Source organism: Orbicella franksi, chromosome 9 (assembly GCF_964199315.1).
Source record: "Orbicella franksi chromosome 9, jaOrbFran1.1, whole genome shotgun sequence".
Taxonomy (NCBI): domain Eukaryota; kingdom Metazoa; phylum Cnidaria; class Anthozoa; order Scleractinia; family Merulinidae; genus Orbicella; species Orbicella franksi.
The window spans coordinates 2,622,878-2,641,764 of NC_138153.1; the positions used below are offsets into that span (position 1 = coordinate 2,622,878).

Genomic DNA, 18,887 nt, shown 5'->3' on the forward strand with positions numbered 1-18,887 from the left:
GAATAACGTGACTTAAGGAGTTTTAAGTGCCCCTATGATCAATTTCTCGATATCCATTTTTTTACATTTTCGTACACAATAGGTGTCTCGTAGATATCTTGCCAAATTTCATTCTATTACGAACATTAGAACTCACGTTTTTTTGGACCTTTATTTCCGAGAATTTACGGCCACCATTAATTTTCCTTGTTCCAAGGCTCGGTTGAGGATTGGAGTAAATGACGTCATTTGCTCAAAAATACCGCACGGGTTGAAATTATAATAACAATTAGTGTAGAAAATTGCACGAGTAAAAGAGCCAAAGTTTTTGTTATTCTTTATGTAAATTGCTGTACTAACTGTTATTATAATTTCCACCCGCGCTGTATTTTTGAGTAAATGTCGTCATTTACTCAAATTCTTAGAGCATGGAAAATTAATAGCGGCCCTAAATTCTCGGAAATAAACGGTCCAAAAAACGTGACTTCTAATGTTCGTAACAGATTGAAATTTGACAAGACGTCTAGGGAACACCTATTGTGTGTGAAAATGTAAAAAAAAAAATGGATATCGAGAATTTGATCACAGGGGCACGCTAAGGATGCCAAATTTTGTTTGTGGTACGTTTTTGGCTCCCTCTGAGATAAAAACAACGTTGCTTTAGACCAAAAACGTTTTTCTCTTTGCGGGGGCTCTGCACTGGATATAAGCCATGCCTTAACATGCTTGTGAAATCATTTCTAACAACACCAAATGAAAACAAATGTTGAAGTTCATATAAAACAGTTCAGTGATAGAACTGGTGAAATGAAACCGATGATGAAATTTTACCTGTGTTTACACAATTTCTCTGAACTTTGAAATTTATTTCGTCGACTTCCCATGGGAAATTGTGTTTGGTGTTATTTCCTGCAAGTATTTATATCTTTAGCTTTTAGAAAATGCAAAAAGGACTGTAATATACTTAAAATTATTCTGGTACAAGGTTTTTTTCCACTAAAAGTTGAAATTGCTCGATTTCCTATATCGGATTTCGCCTTAAGTGTTTGACAAACAAATCTAATTTTAAATATTGTCGCTGGACCGTTATTTTATGAGTACAACAGTACATTAATAAATAAATAGAATATCCTGATACATAGCCTATTCACTTGACTGTGTTACATCGCAAAAAGAGAAAACAAATTAGCCATTTTTTTTTTTTGGCTGTATAGTTCCATATTAAATATTACATTACTTTTTAAAACGAGAAAAAAATATATCATTCCTGCCTTGAACAGGCACTTTAGAATGGCGCCATGGTATCACTAATATTTACATTTTTCAGATTTTCGGTTTCCGGTACAAATTGCTCATACTGACGTTGTTTGGCACATTTTAATGCAACCCTTTTGCACCCTGCATTATCTGCATTACTATCAAATTGGTTTATCTCTCTTTTCAATTGTTTCGCCTCCTACAAAGCCAAATTAAGTGTGCGGGCACTATTTATTTTGACATTACTTGAATTTTGGTTTCCTGTACCATACCCATTAGTCGGCACCAAAATGTAAACGTATTAAAAGGGTAAACTCTAAGGTCGAGGCTTGTTAAATTGTTTAACAATTCTATTAACACGCGATGAAAATGCAGAATTCCCAACAAACTACGATCTTTTCTTTTATCCATTTGAAAAATCTTACCATGCAGAACTGCAGCAACTGTTGTGGTCTTCCAGCTTTCTTCATTGTCCTTTAGGAAATTAAAAATTAACTGATACCTGTGCAAAAGACCTTGAGACGGCGGAATACAGCACGTAAAATGGTTATCTCGGCAATCTTTTTATCAGCTGAAAGAGAATGTTTAGCTTGAATAAAGGTTTGTGTTAAGAGCTATTTATTTCTGGATTAGAGTTGTCTAGGGTGGGTTGGCGCCAGCCGTAATCAGCGTTATCAATAACATTTCTATCTCCCTGAATATGTGTTTCCTGTTAAAAAAAAACAAAAAAAAAAAACCGAGTAACGAAAAATCGAGATAGAGAAGGGAGAGGAAAGATCCCTGAGCATCTTCTCCATACAATAAATCAAATCTGACGTCTTTTCGACTTTCGAATTCAAATCCAGTTTATAATTTCGTTATTGCTGTTCTCGTTAGAACGACTCGTGAGTTGACTACGAAATGGGAACACACTATGTCAACAGCTCTCCTACCAGGCAAAAGAAAAAAGAAAAAAAAAAAAAGAAAATTAGTAGTGTAGTGACCTTAATGAGTAAGGAAAAAAAATTAACTTTACTTAGTTCATTTTCGTCAAAACAAAACAAAATATTTCCCCCTCCGTTTGTTAATTTGAAGAGGGGCTTAGTTAACACTGACACTGCATTCTGCAGCAATAAAATACAGCGAAGTGTAAATTTTTTCTCATTCTGGTCTTATCTGGCAGTACGTTTGATCAAAGAGCAAACATGGACTCCCGGCTGACTTTCATCATCATATCCGCTGTTTTCCTCTTCTCTCCCTTCTGCACGGCGAAAGCCGGGTAGGTAATATTACTATCATTTAATCTAGCTCGTTAAACGCTTTCAGAGAAAAGAACATAACATTTTGGAGTCTGATCACATTAAAGAAAACTAAGAAAAACGCAAACTGTGCCACCTGCCAGCGCCTCGAAAATTATGATAGTTTACTTTGCAATAGAGAGATTTTAAAACATAATGGCGAGAACCAGTCTTTACTGTGTCAAAGTCGTTCTAAATTTAAACTTACAAAGTAAGCCTATCGTTTGACTGATTAATTCCAATGAAGCGACGGCCGTACGACTTGCTGGTTTTCGAAAGTTCTTTGTTGGTCTTGTTACTGCCCAGATTTGAACTATCTGCTTTGTTGCATCGAATCGCGGCAATAACGTAAAAATTGCAGTGGAAAAGTGGAGAAACTAATGTCTATTGCACAACTCACGGAAAATGCGAGTACTGAAATATTTATGAGTCAAAAACATAAGATACCAGTTAAGTGAGTTCACTGATTAAATTTTAGGAAAATAGCCTCGCTACAAAAGCCACGATTAAGGTTTTCGTTTTTACCATACCAGTTTGTTAATAAAAGCGAGTCGCCTTTAGAGACATTTATTTAGCGAATAAAGAAGCCTGAGCCGTGTATTACACTGTGATAAAACGGCACAATGGGCATTTGAGAACACGAAGGAAATGTAGAAAACACTCGCCTGCGGCTCGTGTTTTCTACATTTCTCGAGTGTTCTCAAATGTCCGGAGTGTTTTATCACAGTTTAATACACGGCTTAGGCTTCTTCATTTACTTTATGATGTAGAGGTAATGTGGCGAAAAACAATAAAACACGCTTTTTCTGTGTTTTATATTCTGATAAAACATGGGGTTTTGACCAATCAGAACGAGCGCAGTGTCCTATCTATAATATAAATGAAAATAAAAACACAATTCCTTTCTCCGCATTTAATTTATGGTCGTCGAATTTGTTAAAAAAAAAAAAGGAGAGTTGCTAAAAAGAGTAAAAGAGTATTCACAATTTTCCAGGCCAAAACCAAAATAGCGCGCTGTTAGATTTCGAAAATATGTTGCAAATTTATAGATGTAGTTTATTTCTCCTCTTCCCCATGAATTATGATTTATTTTAATTATGACACGATTACGACAGTGCCGTGCGTATATAAAATGCGGGAAGCCAAAGATTCCGGTTGTCTTTACGAGTTTGAGTTGAATATGTAAATACAATGTCGGGAATATCCGCAGTTGCCTTTACCATTACATGTAAATTTTGTATTACATATAGTTCGTGGACTGAGATGGGCACTGGTACAAGAACGCCACTGGAGAAATGGTTAGTTTGTATGGTAACCGGGCGGCAGAAAACTAAATGTAGTGATTTTACGATTCATTGCTCTACTATCACATGTTTAAGCAGGCGTCCCGTTGCGTTCATTGGTTTTGTTAAAATACGTAGAGAAAGGTAAAATGGCTTGGTTCCACAAATCTTTTTGCCGAGGTTGAACAAAACTATACCCCACCTCAATGTACTATGCCGCCATAAACGATTTCGGCGGCGCGCAGCGAAGCGAAAGATTCAGAGTTTGAGTTGAAGGAGATGCAAATGTAGGGCGCTTTCCATTCGACCAAAAATTGCGGTGTGAATTTCCGGACATTTTCTGGGGCGAATGGAACAGGATTTTCCGGTTTATGCGCCAGAGTGGAAAACGATAAGCCGTACTTTTGTGCGCTTGGAATTTTTCAATTCAGTGACTTCTAAGTTTAAATTGCAAATATAGAAGCACACAGAACACTGATCCGTCGATACGGCGACTTCTCATAGCCCATGACAACAGGGACTTTATACAAACCACAACGGCAGCGAAAACGTCGCAAAACAAAGGGTTTAATGAGTGGAACAACGCCTCTGCACGCGTTATAAATCTCTGTACATTTCTTAGCCAACCTATGCAAAACAAACAAGTACACCGCGGGGCATTGTTTTTATTGGAATTAAACGTTTTCTTGACGAATTTAGCTCTAGCTAGAATTTATCGACAGACAAGTGGCAAGTAAAATACTAATCCATTTTCGAGTACGCGTCCCCGTCATCTTTGCATGGGATGATCACGGTGATCGTGGCCAAAAGAACTCGCGCTGAATAGAAAATTGCTGATTTACCTAATTTCCGATAAAAGGGGACAACCTCGCGAAATATACCTAAATGTTCGAAAAAAAAATCTGGGAAATTTCTGTTCCATTTGATTTTCATTTTGGAGTTTCCGGATTTTTCGGTTGAATGGTTCGCTTTTCGGAAATTTAACAATTTCCGGATTTTCTGGAACCCTTCCCAGGAAATTTCTGTACCATTTGTCTCCGTTTCGAAAATTTCGGAATTTTTGGTTGAATGGAAAGCGCCCATAATTTCGGAAAAGTAATTGCATGCCTTCACCATTACATGTAAATTTTATCTTATATATACTCGAAGATCACCATTCCATTGACACAAGAACATCACCGGAGAAATGGTTAGTTTGGGGTATGTGGAAAACGCGGAGCTGGAGTCCCGGGGAACGGGGTACGGGGTCCCGGGTTGCAGAAAACAAGGGGTCTAGTGGAAAACACGGGGTCCAAGTGGAAAACACAGGAAAACGTTTGTTCACCAAAATATGAATTTTCTTCACTAAAATGAGAAGTCGAAATTTTGTTATTTTAAATTGCAATGAAAATCTATTCAGCTTCTCGGCGTGAAACGCGTTTTTCGATCAAAAAAGCAAATTAAACATTTCGTGACAAAGAAAACCATTCAAGAGCCAACTTGCCGTGCAATGGTTTTCTTTTGCATGGGGCGTCTGTTATTTTGCGCAGTAACTTGCGTGGTTTTTTTATACCTTTGAAAAAGAAATAATGAAATAATAAAGATTGTTTTGCTTACTATCTTAAACCATGAAAAAGCCTTTCTATACAAATTATCACTTTCGACCGGTCATTATTTATCGCCCGTGGGTGGCGGAGGATTTTCGGCTAAAGACAGTAACATTTAGCTGATCCCCCATTTAAATGTTATTTTATTGAAGAATCCCCCTCATAGCTATTAATAAATTTCATGATCCCCCGCTCAGTGTCTTCGAAAATAGAAACACCTTTTGCTATGTATATTTAGTGCTTTTAACGGTCATATGACAGTAATATTTCTAATCATGATGTTGACTTACAAATTAATGAAGCCGCCATGGTGCAGTCTCTTGATTTGTGTCTTCCCGATATCTGATCAGGGTTCTAACAGTAGTTTTCACAGGCGTCCAATAAAGCATAACAAGCGACATAAATTAAAGTGAGGCCCGATTCGCCAGAAGGGGCAACCAGCGTACGGGGTCTGGGGGTATGATGCCCCAGAAAATTTTGAAATTTTACGTGGCCAAAGATGCGATTTCATGCATTTTAGGGGGAAAGTGTTACGGAAAATGAGTTGGTTATGATCATAAAATTAGATGTAGCAAGTGGCGCTGTTTCACCTTTTTAATTAAATACTATTTTCTTCTTGAAACGTCTCAATCTACAAGTCTTAATTTATTGTTACATGTATACAAATTTCAATGAGAGGAACAGGTGGCTACATTCGATTTTACAGTCGGTAGAATTCCGCCGTTCCACTGAGAGCCCTGTGACTGATGTCGATTGACACACCAGCAACCAGCATAACCAGCATAATCATCCCAAGTGTTTGGAGACTGCAAAGTTACTTTTTAGAGTGTCAAATAGCCGTCCAACAAGTCTGTATGGGCATATGACACTTAGTGATCCTCCCTTTTAGGCTCTCAGTTATGACTGACCCCCCCCCCCCCCTTCTGTCACCCTAAAAATCCAATGATCCCCCAAAAATCCTCCCGCCTACAGGCGATAAATAATGACCGGTCCCTAATGTGCAATACGACAGAAGTAATTATAAACCTGGAGTCTGATCATTTATGAATCGCTAGTGAGGTCCCAGTCGATAGTTAATGGAAAGGGAATAACATTTTGATTTCACTAGAGCAACATTTTTTTTTTTTTTGTAATCGTGTACGTGTAAGGAGACATCGAAAACGAAATCCACATTCGTAAGAGTGGAGATTATTCGCGCTGAAGTTACTGCGCCTTTCAATAACATGCAGGCTCTAAAATTGAAAGCTCAACCGACAAATGCGTTTTTCGCTACCGTCAATCAAATGTTCGGCGGCTCCTCCCAGCTTAAACAGTGTTCGGCAGTAGTCGGAAGCTGGGAGGAGCCGCCGAACATTTGATTGACGGTAGCGAAAAACGCATTTGTCGGTTGAGCTATAAAATTTAAGTGCGGCATGTTACTGAAAGTGAGACAAACTAATATCAATGCCAGGACTCGAGCTAGGAATGCAGGAATGTTTTACGCGGTTTCCCAAATATGGATAAATACAGAGATACTTAAACTGTACATATACTGGCATGGGACAGTAACACCTCAACTCGCAAAGAATTGATTCTTGTCCTTTTTGTGTGGAAAATAACTTGAATTTAACTAATTTTAATGGGAATCTTTTGGGAATGAAATAATGTTTAACTAATTGGTTTGTAGCGAGGATGTTCTTACTGGCTTAAAACCTAACAGGAGAGTAACAACATAAATTTAATCAATTTTTTTGAAGTAAGTGTGACTAATTGTTTTGTGTTTTGTTGTTTCACGCAAAGGTGCTATCGCCAGCAGAAGTATTCCGTGGTTCGATATCATAGTAAGTGTTCCAAAAATGAATCAGTTCAGCTTTTTAATTGGCTTAAAAAGTCGCGCCACTTTGTCATCCAGTCAGAACTAAAACCAAAATCAATCGCGACTCGCTCGCGCACGTTTTCCCGCGCTTCTCATCAGCTACATATATTGGAGTTTTGATTGGTTCTCTGGTTTGCCTGTGTCCTTTGTGATTGGCCAGGGTTATTACTGGTTTTGGTTTTACTATACTCAACTGAAAACCGCCTTAAGCTTTTCACGATGTTTAACTTAATTTGGCTGCTCTTAAATTCTTACATACCTTTTATTGTGAAATTTTGTGTTCCTTCTTCGCTATTTCGAACATCACAAGAGCATAACATGTTTAATAGCAAAGTGGTTGTGCTCTCTTCTTAAAATAAATTTCGTGAAACTTGTAAAATGGCATCCGTCGAGTTTTTAACAGAGTGGCGCTACTAGTTGCTTGGCAACGCTCTCTTAATCTCCGTAGTCTTGGGAGCCGGAATTTGCTATGAAATGGCAGCAAACATCAACTGTATACTTGTACCCCAAACGTATCACATCTAGGACTCAAAATTAAATTATATTTTCTGGGTTCAAAGTTTAAATTTTGTTAGCTTTTCCCTTTCTTTTTGTATCTCTCTTGTAACACCCTTTTGCCTACTTTTCTCATTATATTAGATATTACAGCAGAACCTGAGATACAAGTTGATGTTGGCGAATGCAGAGCACGAGATAACTTGGTATCTGAACAAGAACAAGAACGAGCCAAATGAACCCATAGCATCAGTCCCCCAAAAAGATTTTATTATTTTATTACCTTACATAGGTCTCCATAGAAATCATATTACTAAGCGTCTAAAATCTTGTGTAAATCGTTTCTACTCTTTTGTTAATGTCAAAGTTTATATTTTTCAAAACACCCGGGGCACCAAATCCTTCTTCCCATACAAGGACCGTCTCAACCGATCACAATTATCGGAAGTCATTTATAAAGCTAGTTGCTGGGACTGCAATGATTTTTACATTGGGAAAACGAAACGAAGACTTCACGACGGCGAAACGGAACGTTTCTAGGCCCTCTTGAAACTTGATCACTCTTCTGCTATTGCTGATCACGTTAAAACAACTGGTCAAAACATCAAATGGGACCATTTTGACATTTTGACGTCCGGCAAAACTGACTACCATTGTAAGATTAAGGAGACCTTGTTTATTCAGGAGTTGCAGCCAGCATTTAATGCCAATGTCAGCAATGAAAAGCTTTTACTTTATTAGAAAAGCTTTTCCATTGTTTCACTTTACAGACAGTTTCCGTTTGAAACGTCTTAAATTTCTACTGCAGATGTTTTCTTTCTAGGTTCCAGACCCCCATTGATACAGAATAAATAGCTTTTCAAAAAAAATTGTAACGGTCATACTTTTGAAAATATATGTTGACTAGCATACGAAACGTCAAGTTCATAAAAGCATGTTTTTAAAATGTTTATCACCGCTGTTTGTGTTATACTTTTAATGTAAACCAGTTAGTTTTGAAGTTATCCATTATCTCATGTAGCGGCCAAGAGATGGAGACTTGAGGGAGAGAGGGAGAGGCACTCCATGCTAATCTCTTGAGGTTTCTATCTTTCTGATCTCAGAAGCACCTGCTACAAAAAATAGTTGCCTATAAAAATAAATAAAAATTGCTGGAGGGTTTATGGCTTAAAGTCTTTTTTTAACTGCGTTTTTCCGAAATGTCTTTTTTTTAAGTCTCCAAACCAAGCGATAACAAAGCCAAGCAATGATTGTGTCCCAAGTTCGCTAGTTATGAAGCGCGTTCTACTCTACCACACATTCATAGCGGAGATGGAAAGAGTTCTGACCTGTCAGAAGGTGCCTTCAACCTGTCAGCGGCTTCCGCGCATGGTCACCTACTACCCTGGCACTATGTACCGCCGCACTATTGATGTCGGGGCATGCGAGGGACTGTGCCGAGACAAGATGGCTTGCAAAGCAACCAGAGTCACTACATTCGCACCGTCCACTCCCAATGGTAAGAGGCGCCTCTTGAATCTATTTTAAAATGGAGCCTGATTTATCTGCAACTTTTGTGCGAGCTTGATTTGCATGAAAAAGACCCACCCCAAATGAGTAGAACTCATTCTCAAATTGTCCCGATCAATATTTTATTTTTTCTAACAATACCGAAGCATTTTTGACCAGAATGGTGTCAAGCTAGAAGAAAACTACTTTGTTACTTCGAAATAAAAAGTAGTTAGTTACCATTTTCCCGCTATTTACTGAAGCACTTAAACGTGAAGCCTGAGTATATGAGCTCTGGATGAATTAAACTGATAGCTAAGAATTAGTCAAATCGTTTTCCCCAGACCACTCTGGCCTAGCTCTCTCCACCAATCCCTGTAACGCAATAAGGAGCCTGTTCATAGGCTGCACCCTATTCAAACTCTCGTAGATGTCATTTCATTAATTAAAATCGTTTGTGACAAGATCTGGAGACTGTCTGTTCTCATAGGTAAACGAAGCATTGAAGTCATCCAGGACTGCTCATGCGTGATACCTTACTGTTACCGAGTGTCAGCATTTGAAGCGTTCCCTGAACAGTACACTGATGCCAAGGGCGAAAACGCGGTCCGGACCAAGGTGTGTATGTAAAAATATCTCGGGCGAACAAGAAATGCTATGGGAAGAGGCAGGAAATAACTCGTCAAGATTTGATTATATCAAAATGTAAATTTTCATTTCTACGAACAGTTTGTGCTGGTTCTAGAAATTTTTAGAAATTTGGTTTCTGGAAATTTTGCAAAGCGCGAAGGCCTAAGTAAGAGTTGAGTGTTAGTGTTTTGCTTTTTTCTGTTTGAGTAGCTTTTTTCTGTGTTAGTTCATGTAAGAGATGACAACAGGAGACAAAGGTAAACTATCCGTTCTTTTCATTCCGTTTATATTCTTATCCTACGCAACTAGAATGTATGCTCCCTGTCAAGTAATAGATTGAAGTACGCCTTTGAGCGCTCGCTTCCTTACAAACTTTTTTCTTAACTGTTATTCAGCTACATAGCTAGCTTTATCTTAGGGTTTGAACCTAAGGCTGATGACACAAAGCACAACAACATGGTTTCCGGTTATTTGCCGCCAAATTGCTCCGCGTTGTCACAGCTACAACTGTGTCCACGCTAATACTGCAATTCAGTCGAGAAATTGTTCGCGATGCTGACCTCAGTTTTCTTAATTTTTTTTGTTAGCTCATCGATATGGGTAAGTGTGTCGACAACAACCGCTGTCCAATCCAGGAGAAACGTCACTGGTGAGTAGCTTGAGATCGGCCGATGATCAGTCATTCCAACAAATATAATAAGAAATATATGGGATTCATATTGGAGAACTGTTTCTTTGCATCGGATTATGAAGTCATGTTTTGCAGTGCAAAGTAATATATTGCCTCTAAAATTGCCAAGGCGCAAAACCACGATAGGGCGGTTACACAAAACCAAAGCAAGAATGAAGTTAAGATTAAGACTATTACGAACTTTATACTTGGTATGAAAACTTTTGGCTTTCATAAAAGAAATAATCTCGCAGTGGCTTGTGGAAAGGGACAAAATAAAAGATGAGAAGCTTTATTGTTCCAGTAACGATCTCACAAGCGACTTTTGCGAGATGAGACTCTCGCCAGATCTCTTCTCGTTTCTAAAGCTGGGAATTTACGTCACCACGGAACGCTCACAGCCTTTGTTTTTTTACAGGCCATTTACATTCCCAAAGGCGTTTCATATTCATCGGGAGATCAGGTGTTCCAAAAACACAACTAAAGTACAGTCCTATGTGGCAATCGGAGGACGTCAAGTGAACGTGGCCACGATCAACACTTGCTCGTGCAACTAAGAGTAGCAACTGGGTTTCGCCATCCTCATCAATGTCCCTAGTGACTTTTAATGTTTGATTTTCTAGCTGAAGCAGTGTTCAGATAGAACGGGGGGACTTAAAATGCATGAAAGTTCAAATCAGAATGTCTCATTACATAGTCATCATAGTTTGCATAGATTCACCTAAAATTTAATTAACAGGAAACATTTTTGACAGAATACGTCTTGTTCTCGAAATATATACACCCGTAGCAGCAACATTTTAGCTGGCAGATTTTTTCTCCAGTGCCTTTACAGGCAAAGTTATTTGGCTTATATTTTTATCGATTCGTTTTTATTAGTTTTGAATGAACTCAGGAACGATCCGCAAAGCGGAGAAAGAGTCTGATCAATGATGATGTCGGCTAATGAATCATCGTGCTCGTACGATTTGTACCGTTGAGAAACACTTGATGTCTATTTTTTGCTGAAGTAAGCACCAGTTTATTTGCAAACGAAATCATTAAGAATCCATTTATATGACCATCAGCCATTTGTATTGTAGCTAGACTACCGAAATCATTTTTTGTAATAAAAACTCAGGTAGACGTAAACAATTAATGGTGTCCATTCATCCCTTGCCGTCATGCGCGTGGCCTCTTACGCAGCGCAGACGCTCTTTTGGGCTCGTCACGCAATCTTCCTCCTCCTCGAACGTGGGGCAGGAAAATTGCGTGACGTCTGCGGGTGCAAGGGGTCGGGAACCTGGGAGTAAACGACGGCTACCCGTGGGGTTTTCAAGATAGTGGAAACAGGGAGATTAACGGGGAGAATAGGGATAAGATCATTTGTACGTTGCGTTATGGCCATAAGCGAAAAACAACAGAAAAAGAGGGAACCACGCCAGGGGTTTCAACGAGTTAAAAATACGGGAAGGGGGAAGCTTCGGAAAGACCCCTCTCCTTTCCGCGCTGGGACGTTGTTCATGCCTGAGCCAGTTTGGTCACGTTTCCCGCCGAAAACTGCCTACGAAGAAATCAAGCGTGGCTAGTGAAGATAACTACCTTGCTTGCTCTGAACACAACCTGTGTGTGAAACTGATCAGTTTTGTTCAAGTCGAAATCTACCGTCACTTTAGCAATTGTTATTTAATATATTTCCGACCCTCACGCTGCACTGATTCCTCCGGCCAGTGAGAAGAGTTGCGTGACGGTGTAACGGAAGGAATTCATGAAAATACAAAGGAAAGATTTATGATGTAGGCTCTTTATATGGACATAATGTTGTCGTAACCCATCCACAAATCTCTTTGCCCAGTTTCCTTGTTTAAAGAAGGTTAGCAAAAATATATAAAGGATCGAGCTACATCTACCAGATCAGAATGTATTAAAATCAAACTGATATAGGAAATGTTTCCCCGACCCGCTTACCAAATGTAGAAGTAAAAATTGAACAAACATGCCAGTGAGGTTTGAACCTTACTTGAAGCTATGTTTTCACTAGGGTTCTCCTTCGGTGATGTCCATGTTGTAGTCTCTTTCGCAGCCAATATCTGGTGTCGTCGCTCTCTATCTAACTGGTGGCTGGGAGAAGTAGCGTTGCGTGACGAATGCTGCAAATTAAACCTAATATCTTTTGACGTCCAAAAGTCTATTATTCCGCTCAAAACATTCAGTTTTTTTATATTCCATTTGACATATTGGACGAAAACTGATCGTGCGACTTTTAAGACAAGAGGAACAGTGCAGTGGAACTCTTCAAGGAGGGGGGGCATTGGGGTCTGGAAACCCGCAAATTCTTAGAAAAATTCATCCTAAACCGCCAAACAATTCGATCGAATACGAAAACCTCGTAAAATACCTATAAAGGTAAAGTCTGCATACGAGCCAAGTGGCCCATCAGGCCGGAGCTTATCCCGGTTTCTGTAACATGAAGCGACTAGGAGTATTTCTACTCCCCCCTGGATGGGATGCTAGTCCATCGCAGGGTTACCCCCAGCATTAAGTTCGCCGGTACCCATTTATACACCTGGGTGGAGAGAGGCACTGTGAGAGTAAAGTGTCTAACCCAAGAACATAACACAATGTCTATAGTTCTGGGGAACGTCCATCGAAAATCCCTAATCTACGGGCGCGTTCGTTTGGGATGATCTGGATCAGGATCAGTGATCCAAGATCACTCGGATCATGGGGCATCAAAGTAGCCGATGAATCCGTGACCTGAGTGGATTCACCGGGATCTTTGATGTACCATGATCCGAGTGATCTTGGATCACTGATCCTGATCCAGATCACCCCAGCTTCCCGGAACGCACCCTTACATTTCCATTTGCGGGGTTTGGAGATTCAATGGAAATGTGCGTTGAATCAACCGGTCACATGTGACCAGTGGATGCACATAATTGCGGCTCTTAAAACCGGGACCCAAATAGGAAAAACCAAAAACCTCATTGGATGCCAAATCCATAAACCCGCTAGTATTTTTGACAAAAACCTAAAACCAAATGCTAAAAAAGGGAAAATCCGCACACTGCAATGAACACCAAAACCGAAAAACCGAGATTTGTCGCCACAAAAACCGAAAATCTGGTCTAAAAAATAGCTAAAACCGCTAAACTGAAAATCCCAGTGCCCCCTCTTCAAGTGACGTCTTCCAGACCAATCGAGTTTAGTTTAAACTCGTTCATTCTTAGGTCAGTTGAGGCTCTTGTGTAACTACGGCGCAAGACTGTCTTAGCCTTGTAGTTAAAGTCTGGCAACGCGCAAGTAAAATTTAAAAGGTATGAGTTATTTGGCATGAAAATGCAGGGAGATGCGGAGCAGCGGATCTTTGTTTTCTTGACAAGTAGCAATGTCCCGAACATAACTTCCCTCCGTTCGATCCCGCGCTGACAGTGACTTTCACAGACGGAGTCGGAAAACCGCGCATGTTCCCTATGGAAGAAATTTAGCTCTATAAAGAAATAACTGCTCTTTCTTATTATATTATCCACCTCTTCTACAGCAATTTAGAAATAAGGAGGGAGGAAGCTGGAATACACGTGTTTGTGCTGTTTCCTTCTACAACCCCCCCCCCCCCCACCAGTACCCATAATACCTTTCGACATCGCTGCCTACGTTACCAGGGTCTCTTATCTTACCGCCTCCTGGGGCGTGCGATCTCTCCTCGCTCGCCCAAGGGGGCGGTAAGATGAGAGACACTGGGAAAGAGGTTAGGACAACCTCTCACAAAACAGCTGTATAGGAAGTTGCTGCAGTTCTTGTTTCAGTGTCGGCTTATTTAAAATTATGAATAATGTATCCACAAATTAAGGTCATTCCACTTGCACTGAGATTTTTGTGAAACTTTGCCTATTGATTGCTTAATTATAGGAACTTAAATTTTGAAATAAAAATGAGGGGTCCCCATGTTCGTTTAGGAGCAACAGCACCTTGTTTATACCCATATAAATCCTTATAATGGCACCATGATTGTAGACACGATTGCTTGCTAAATTCACGTTTCCGACGACTGAGACCCTGTTAGGGGTAAATTCCGACAAGCGACATGGCCTTGAAACGGCGACATGAGAGCTATGAATTGGCGACGAACGGCAGACTACTCCAGCGAAATAGGGAAAGTGACACCATGTACCAATGGCAAGATAGACCGACAATGAATTTCGGAACTGAGAATGCAGTGATTGTTTTAAACGTCTGAGTCGAAGTGAAGATGCATTTCCAGAGTTTTAAATGTGTTTTCCTCTCTCACGCGCGATGTCGACGGGTCGTGAAACCCAGGCTTTCTTATATGCGCTAAAGCGTCCAACGTCGAATAAATCGAGTCCGTCATTGCTGAGTATTTTTCTCACTCTCAGCTGAGTGAGCAGTGCTCTACAACGCCTAAAAACACGCTGAAGGAAAAAGGAAAGAGATATTCGAAAGTCTGCTTCATATTTTTATCAGTGGGTCACCATTAAAAGAATATGAAGTTGTATTATCAACAAATGGCATTGTGGAAGGAAAAGAGAGACATGGGAAAGCTACCAAGGTCTTCTCGTCTTTAGCAGAAAGTAAGGGTAACGCCAAATTCAAAGGAAGATTATAGATAGAGAGATTACCTGATTGAGGCCGTTGAGATTTTGAGTTAAAGAACGGTTGTTAAACATAAACATGGTAAAAATAGTCATAGGTTCGATTGTACTTTAGGTCCAAATAGTGACTGGAAAAAGGCTGAAAATAGCAATTCCAAGCGTCTAAATGTCAAAATTTCCCGGGGGGGAGTATGCCCCCACATCCCCTAGGAGGTTACCAATTTCAGCGCTCGAAAGCATGCCCAAGCCCTTAGAAAGCATGCCCCCAGCCCCTTAGAAAATTTTGAAAAATTGAAGTAGCTAAGAAGTCTTTTCCTTCATTCTAAGTCGAAATGTTGACGCTTTCAAGTAAAAGTAACCATAAAGTAATCATTAAACCCTCTGACCGGAGAAATGCTAGCTCTGCATAGGAATTCCTACTGCTGAAAAGTGTTCGAAGCAAGTGCAAAGCGTAAAAGGAGTAAAATATATCCAAAGAGATACTTAATTATATGTGTACTTGACTAAAACGGCCAGGAACCTTCAATGCATGAGCAATAATAGTTTCAGCGTGAGAGCGCAAGATTGAATTCGTTTGCGTGAGCCTCATGCTCAATCCGTGAGACTTGAAAGCACTGTGTCGGTTTTTTTTTTTTTTTTTTTTGATAAAGAAAGGTATTACGATGTGTCATTTTGATTCTATGGGTACCAGCATCCGCCATCTCAATACCTAGGAACACATCAATTACAGCTGTAAATATGGCCGCCGTTACGAGCAACACATCGCAAATCAAAATACCCCGTGCATTTTTTTCATATATCGTGTACAACACTAAAAACACGTTAAATCCCAAGAATATGGCGTGGAGATTAACGACATATTTTTTGTGATTTTCACAAAAATCTCCAAGTAACTTAAATCTAATGACAAAATGAAAAACATACCTGGTTTGGATGCAGAATTGCAAGCGCGGTTTCACTTTACGAGTAGCATTTTACATCATTTACGCTGGTCTTCAACCGCCATCTTCAAAACACGTGAGGCTCCTTCTTTTCTGGTAATTATCGAATAGAATTATGGGTAAATTACCCGAGTATAATCGAACAAATAACGAGCAAAGCGAAGTGAATACGAAAATTCCCGGTTTTTGAAATGGCCGCCATGTTGTGACGTCACATGGTTATCAAATCTGATAACGATCACGGACTGGTTATACGTGTAGCTTTGTTTCAATCGAACAAGGTCAAATTTCTCGCCACAACTCATCTGAGACGAAATTCCGACAGGCGACATAGCAATCTTGCGAAATGCCGACATGGCTGGTGGCAAATTTCAGACAGGGGACATGGGTACCTCCCCCCCCCCCCCCCCCGCCTAACAGGGCTTCACGATTGCTTTTTGTTCTACATTGAGAATTAGTCCATATTTATTTTACGCAGAGAAATTTATTACTCAATTCAAAACAACAGAAAAAAAATGATAGGTCACCATACTCGTTTGCGAGGAAATAACGATTTACCTCTATGGCGAGGTCCAGCTGTAAAGAAAAAGCCGCCATTTTCTTTATGCGCGCGCTAATCACGCGTGAAATTATGCGCAGTAGGGATGCGCAATGCAATACTGGGGAATAACCTTGAGTAGGTTTTTCATCGCATCTATAAATTAATCGTCATTAGAACTTCGGCAGACATTTTAAGAAAACACAGCAAGATAAAAGTATATTAAGTTATCCATCTGATATGAAATATGATAATAAATCTTTTTGAAATAAATTGAGTAATTCTCGGAATGAGTATAATTTTGTAATATGCGGTCGTAGAGGAACTCTCGGTCGTTTCACGCCTTACCGGCTCCTGACACTTTCTGAAAGAAAAACTCGCTTAAATTACATTTTTTTTTTTTTTAATCGTAAACTACACTTGTTAAGCTTTCTTCTGATATATAGTTTGTTAGGGATTGATTGAAACTGGCGCACGTACAATTTTTTTTCCCGAAGGACACCCACAAATTTGCGTTTATATCTAGGGCAGATGTATTCTAACCCAGCGAACGCACCTGTATCACCTTAACAACAACAAGTAGAATTTGGAGAAGAAGTGGAAACGAAAACTTATCTAGAGTTATCTAAAAAGTCTGACAAAAACTGTCGTGAAAAGGTCCTTGGTGATCTCTTTCAAGTGACCTGTTTCAACTGACACCACATTACGGAACTCAATACTTAACTTAGTACACGGCTACATACACTCTATTGTTTTAAAGATTGTTTTTCCGGCCGAGGCTGAATGTTCTTACTTTCTGCCGATTTTAGGCTGAAAATATTCTTGAGAATATTCTTAGATTACAGCGTATGACATTTCTGTCAGCCTGCAGTAATTAAAGCCTGAAATGACGAACCTAATTTTTTTTGCAGAAATCTTATTGGCATCGAACATATGGCTAGTGCTGTTTTTGTTCGTTTCAGTGGTTTTATCAGTTTTTTTGGCTGGTTTTAATTTGCCGTTATGAGAAAGGAAGAGATTTATACGGTTTAGTTTAAAACAAATTTTTAAACGCACAAAATTATAATCTTTCCACGTTTTAAGCCTTGGGTTTATTCTTAGAATATTCTTGAAATTGCGCAAATTTTAGCCTCGATATTCTTAGCTCTAACCAGCAGAACACGCGGACTAGCAAGGGAGATAGCAAAGCACGAGCGAGCGAGGAGCGGGGCCACGAGCGCCAAGCTTTCCACTTCCGCTTCGCGGTGGGCAGGCGAAAGTGCGAATACCAGGTGCAAATCGACACGCTCACATGTAGCTCATTTTATGTTAGATATCGGTTTCCAGTGCGCTTCTTCGTTAGTTTTGGTTCTAGACGCTGCTTTAAAATGATATGTAGGTTTAGTTGCTTTCCTTAAGACAAACGTTCTTGCGGAAGGTTTTGCTTAATGCACCGCAAAACCGGCTTAAGATTTTTGTGTCTACGTGCCAAAACCTTCTAGCAAGTTCCATTACAACAGAACTTCACTGGGTGTCAAGCGAGTCTGAATCTAATTAAATACAAGCAATGCAATATATAGTTTTTCACTTTTCTTCTACACCAAACAGCTGGGAAAAATTTGGTAAGGTAAAACACCGATATAAACTTAAGTCTTCGTCTTTCAATATTAAAATTGTTTGCTTTCTACGTTTTGTTTGTTTGGTGTTTGTTTACTTTTATCCACTATCAGACAAGAGTTACTAATAAAATATAAAAGCGAATATTATCACAGGTACATAAATGGTTCAGCGATTAAGACAATTTACTTGCCATGATGTGGCGGAGTTTCAGACAGGGCAGTTTCACTTTAAAAGTGTGTGCTTTCTTTGATCGCACAAGTGAGCGATGACAAGTTGACAGCCCAGTCCTATTAATCAAACACATTTACATTAGGAAAATGGATTTTATGTCTAAAACATTTACTCTAGAAAATGAAAGAAAATAATTATATTCAAATTTTGAGGCTTTTCTCGAGACAGAACTTTACAAAATAATAACAACGTAATGAAGAGAGAAAAAAGCATCATTCAGTGTTTTAATGAATTGCTCAATTGGTTTAAATTGTTTGTTATATCTGCTTGCCATCCGCGGAAACAGATGACATGACATCTTCAACGGCTACTTTCGTCTGCTCAAGTGTCAAGACATTTTCCGGTCCTGAAACAAATTTCATCTTCGCTGACAAAAAAAGAAGTTCAGGGAGTGAAAAAAAAAAAAACCCACTAACTTCTGTCATAATTCCTTTAGGAACAAAATTGACAACAATTAACGTGAAAAAAA

The 18,887-nt window shown here is 39.4% G+C and overlaps 1 protein-coding gene across 1 annotated transcript; it reads left to right on the forward strand.

The window, feature by feature from the left end:
* The first annotated feature begins 1,382 nt into the window (after window positions 1-1,382).
* On the forward strand, window positions 1,383-12,343 carry LOC145498101 (uncharacterized). The gene is made up of 7 exons (XM_081477979.1): window positions 1,383-2,494; window positions 7,162-7,202; window positions 7,877-7,938; window positions 8,948-9,230; window positions 9,711-9,838; window positions 10,438-10,499; window positions 10,939-12,343. Exons 1-7 carry the CDS (start codon window positions 2,421-2,423, stop codon window positions 11,075-11,077), a joined length of 789 nt encoding a protein of 262 aa, XP_081334105.1. The 5' UTR covers window positions 1,383-2,420; the 3' UTR covers window positions 11,078-12,343.
* The last annotated feature ends 6,544 nt before the right edge of the window (window positions 12,344-18,887 follow it).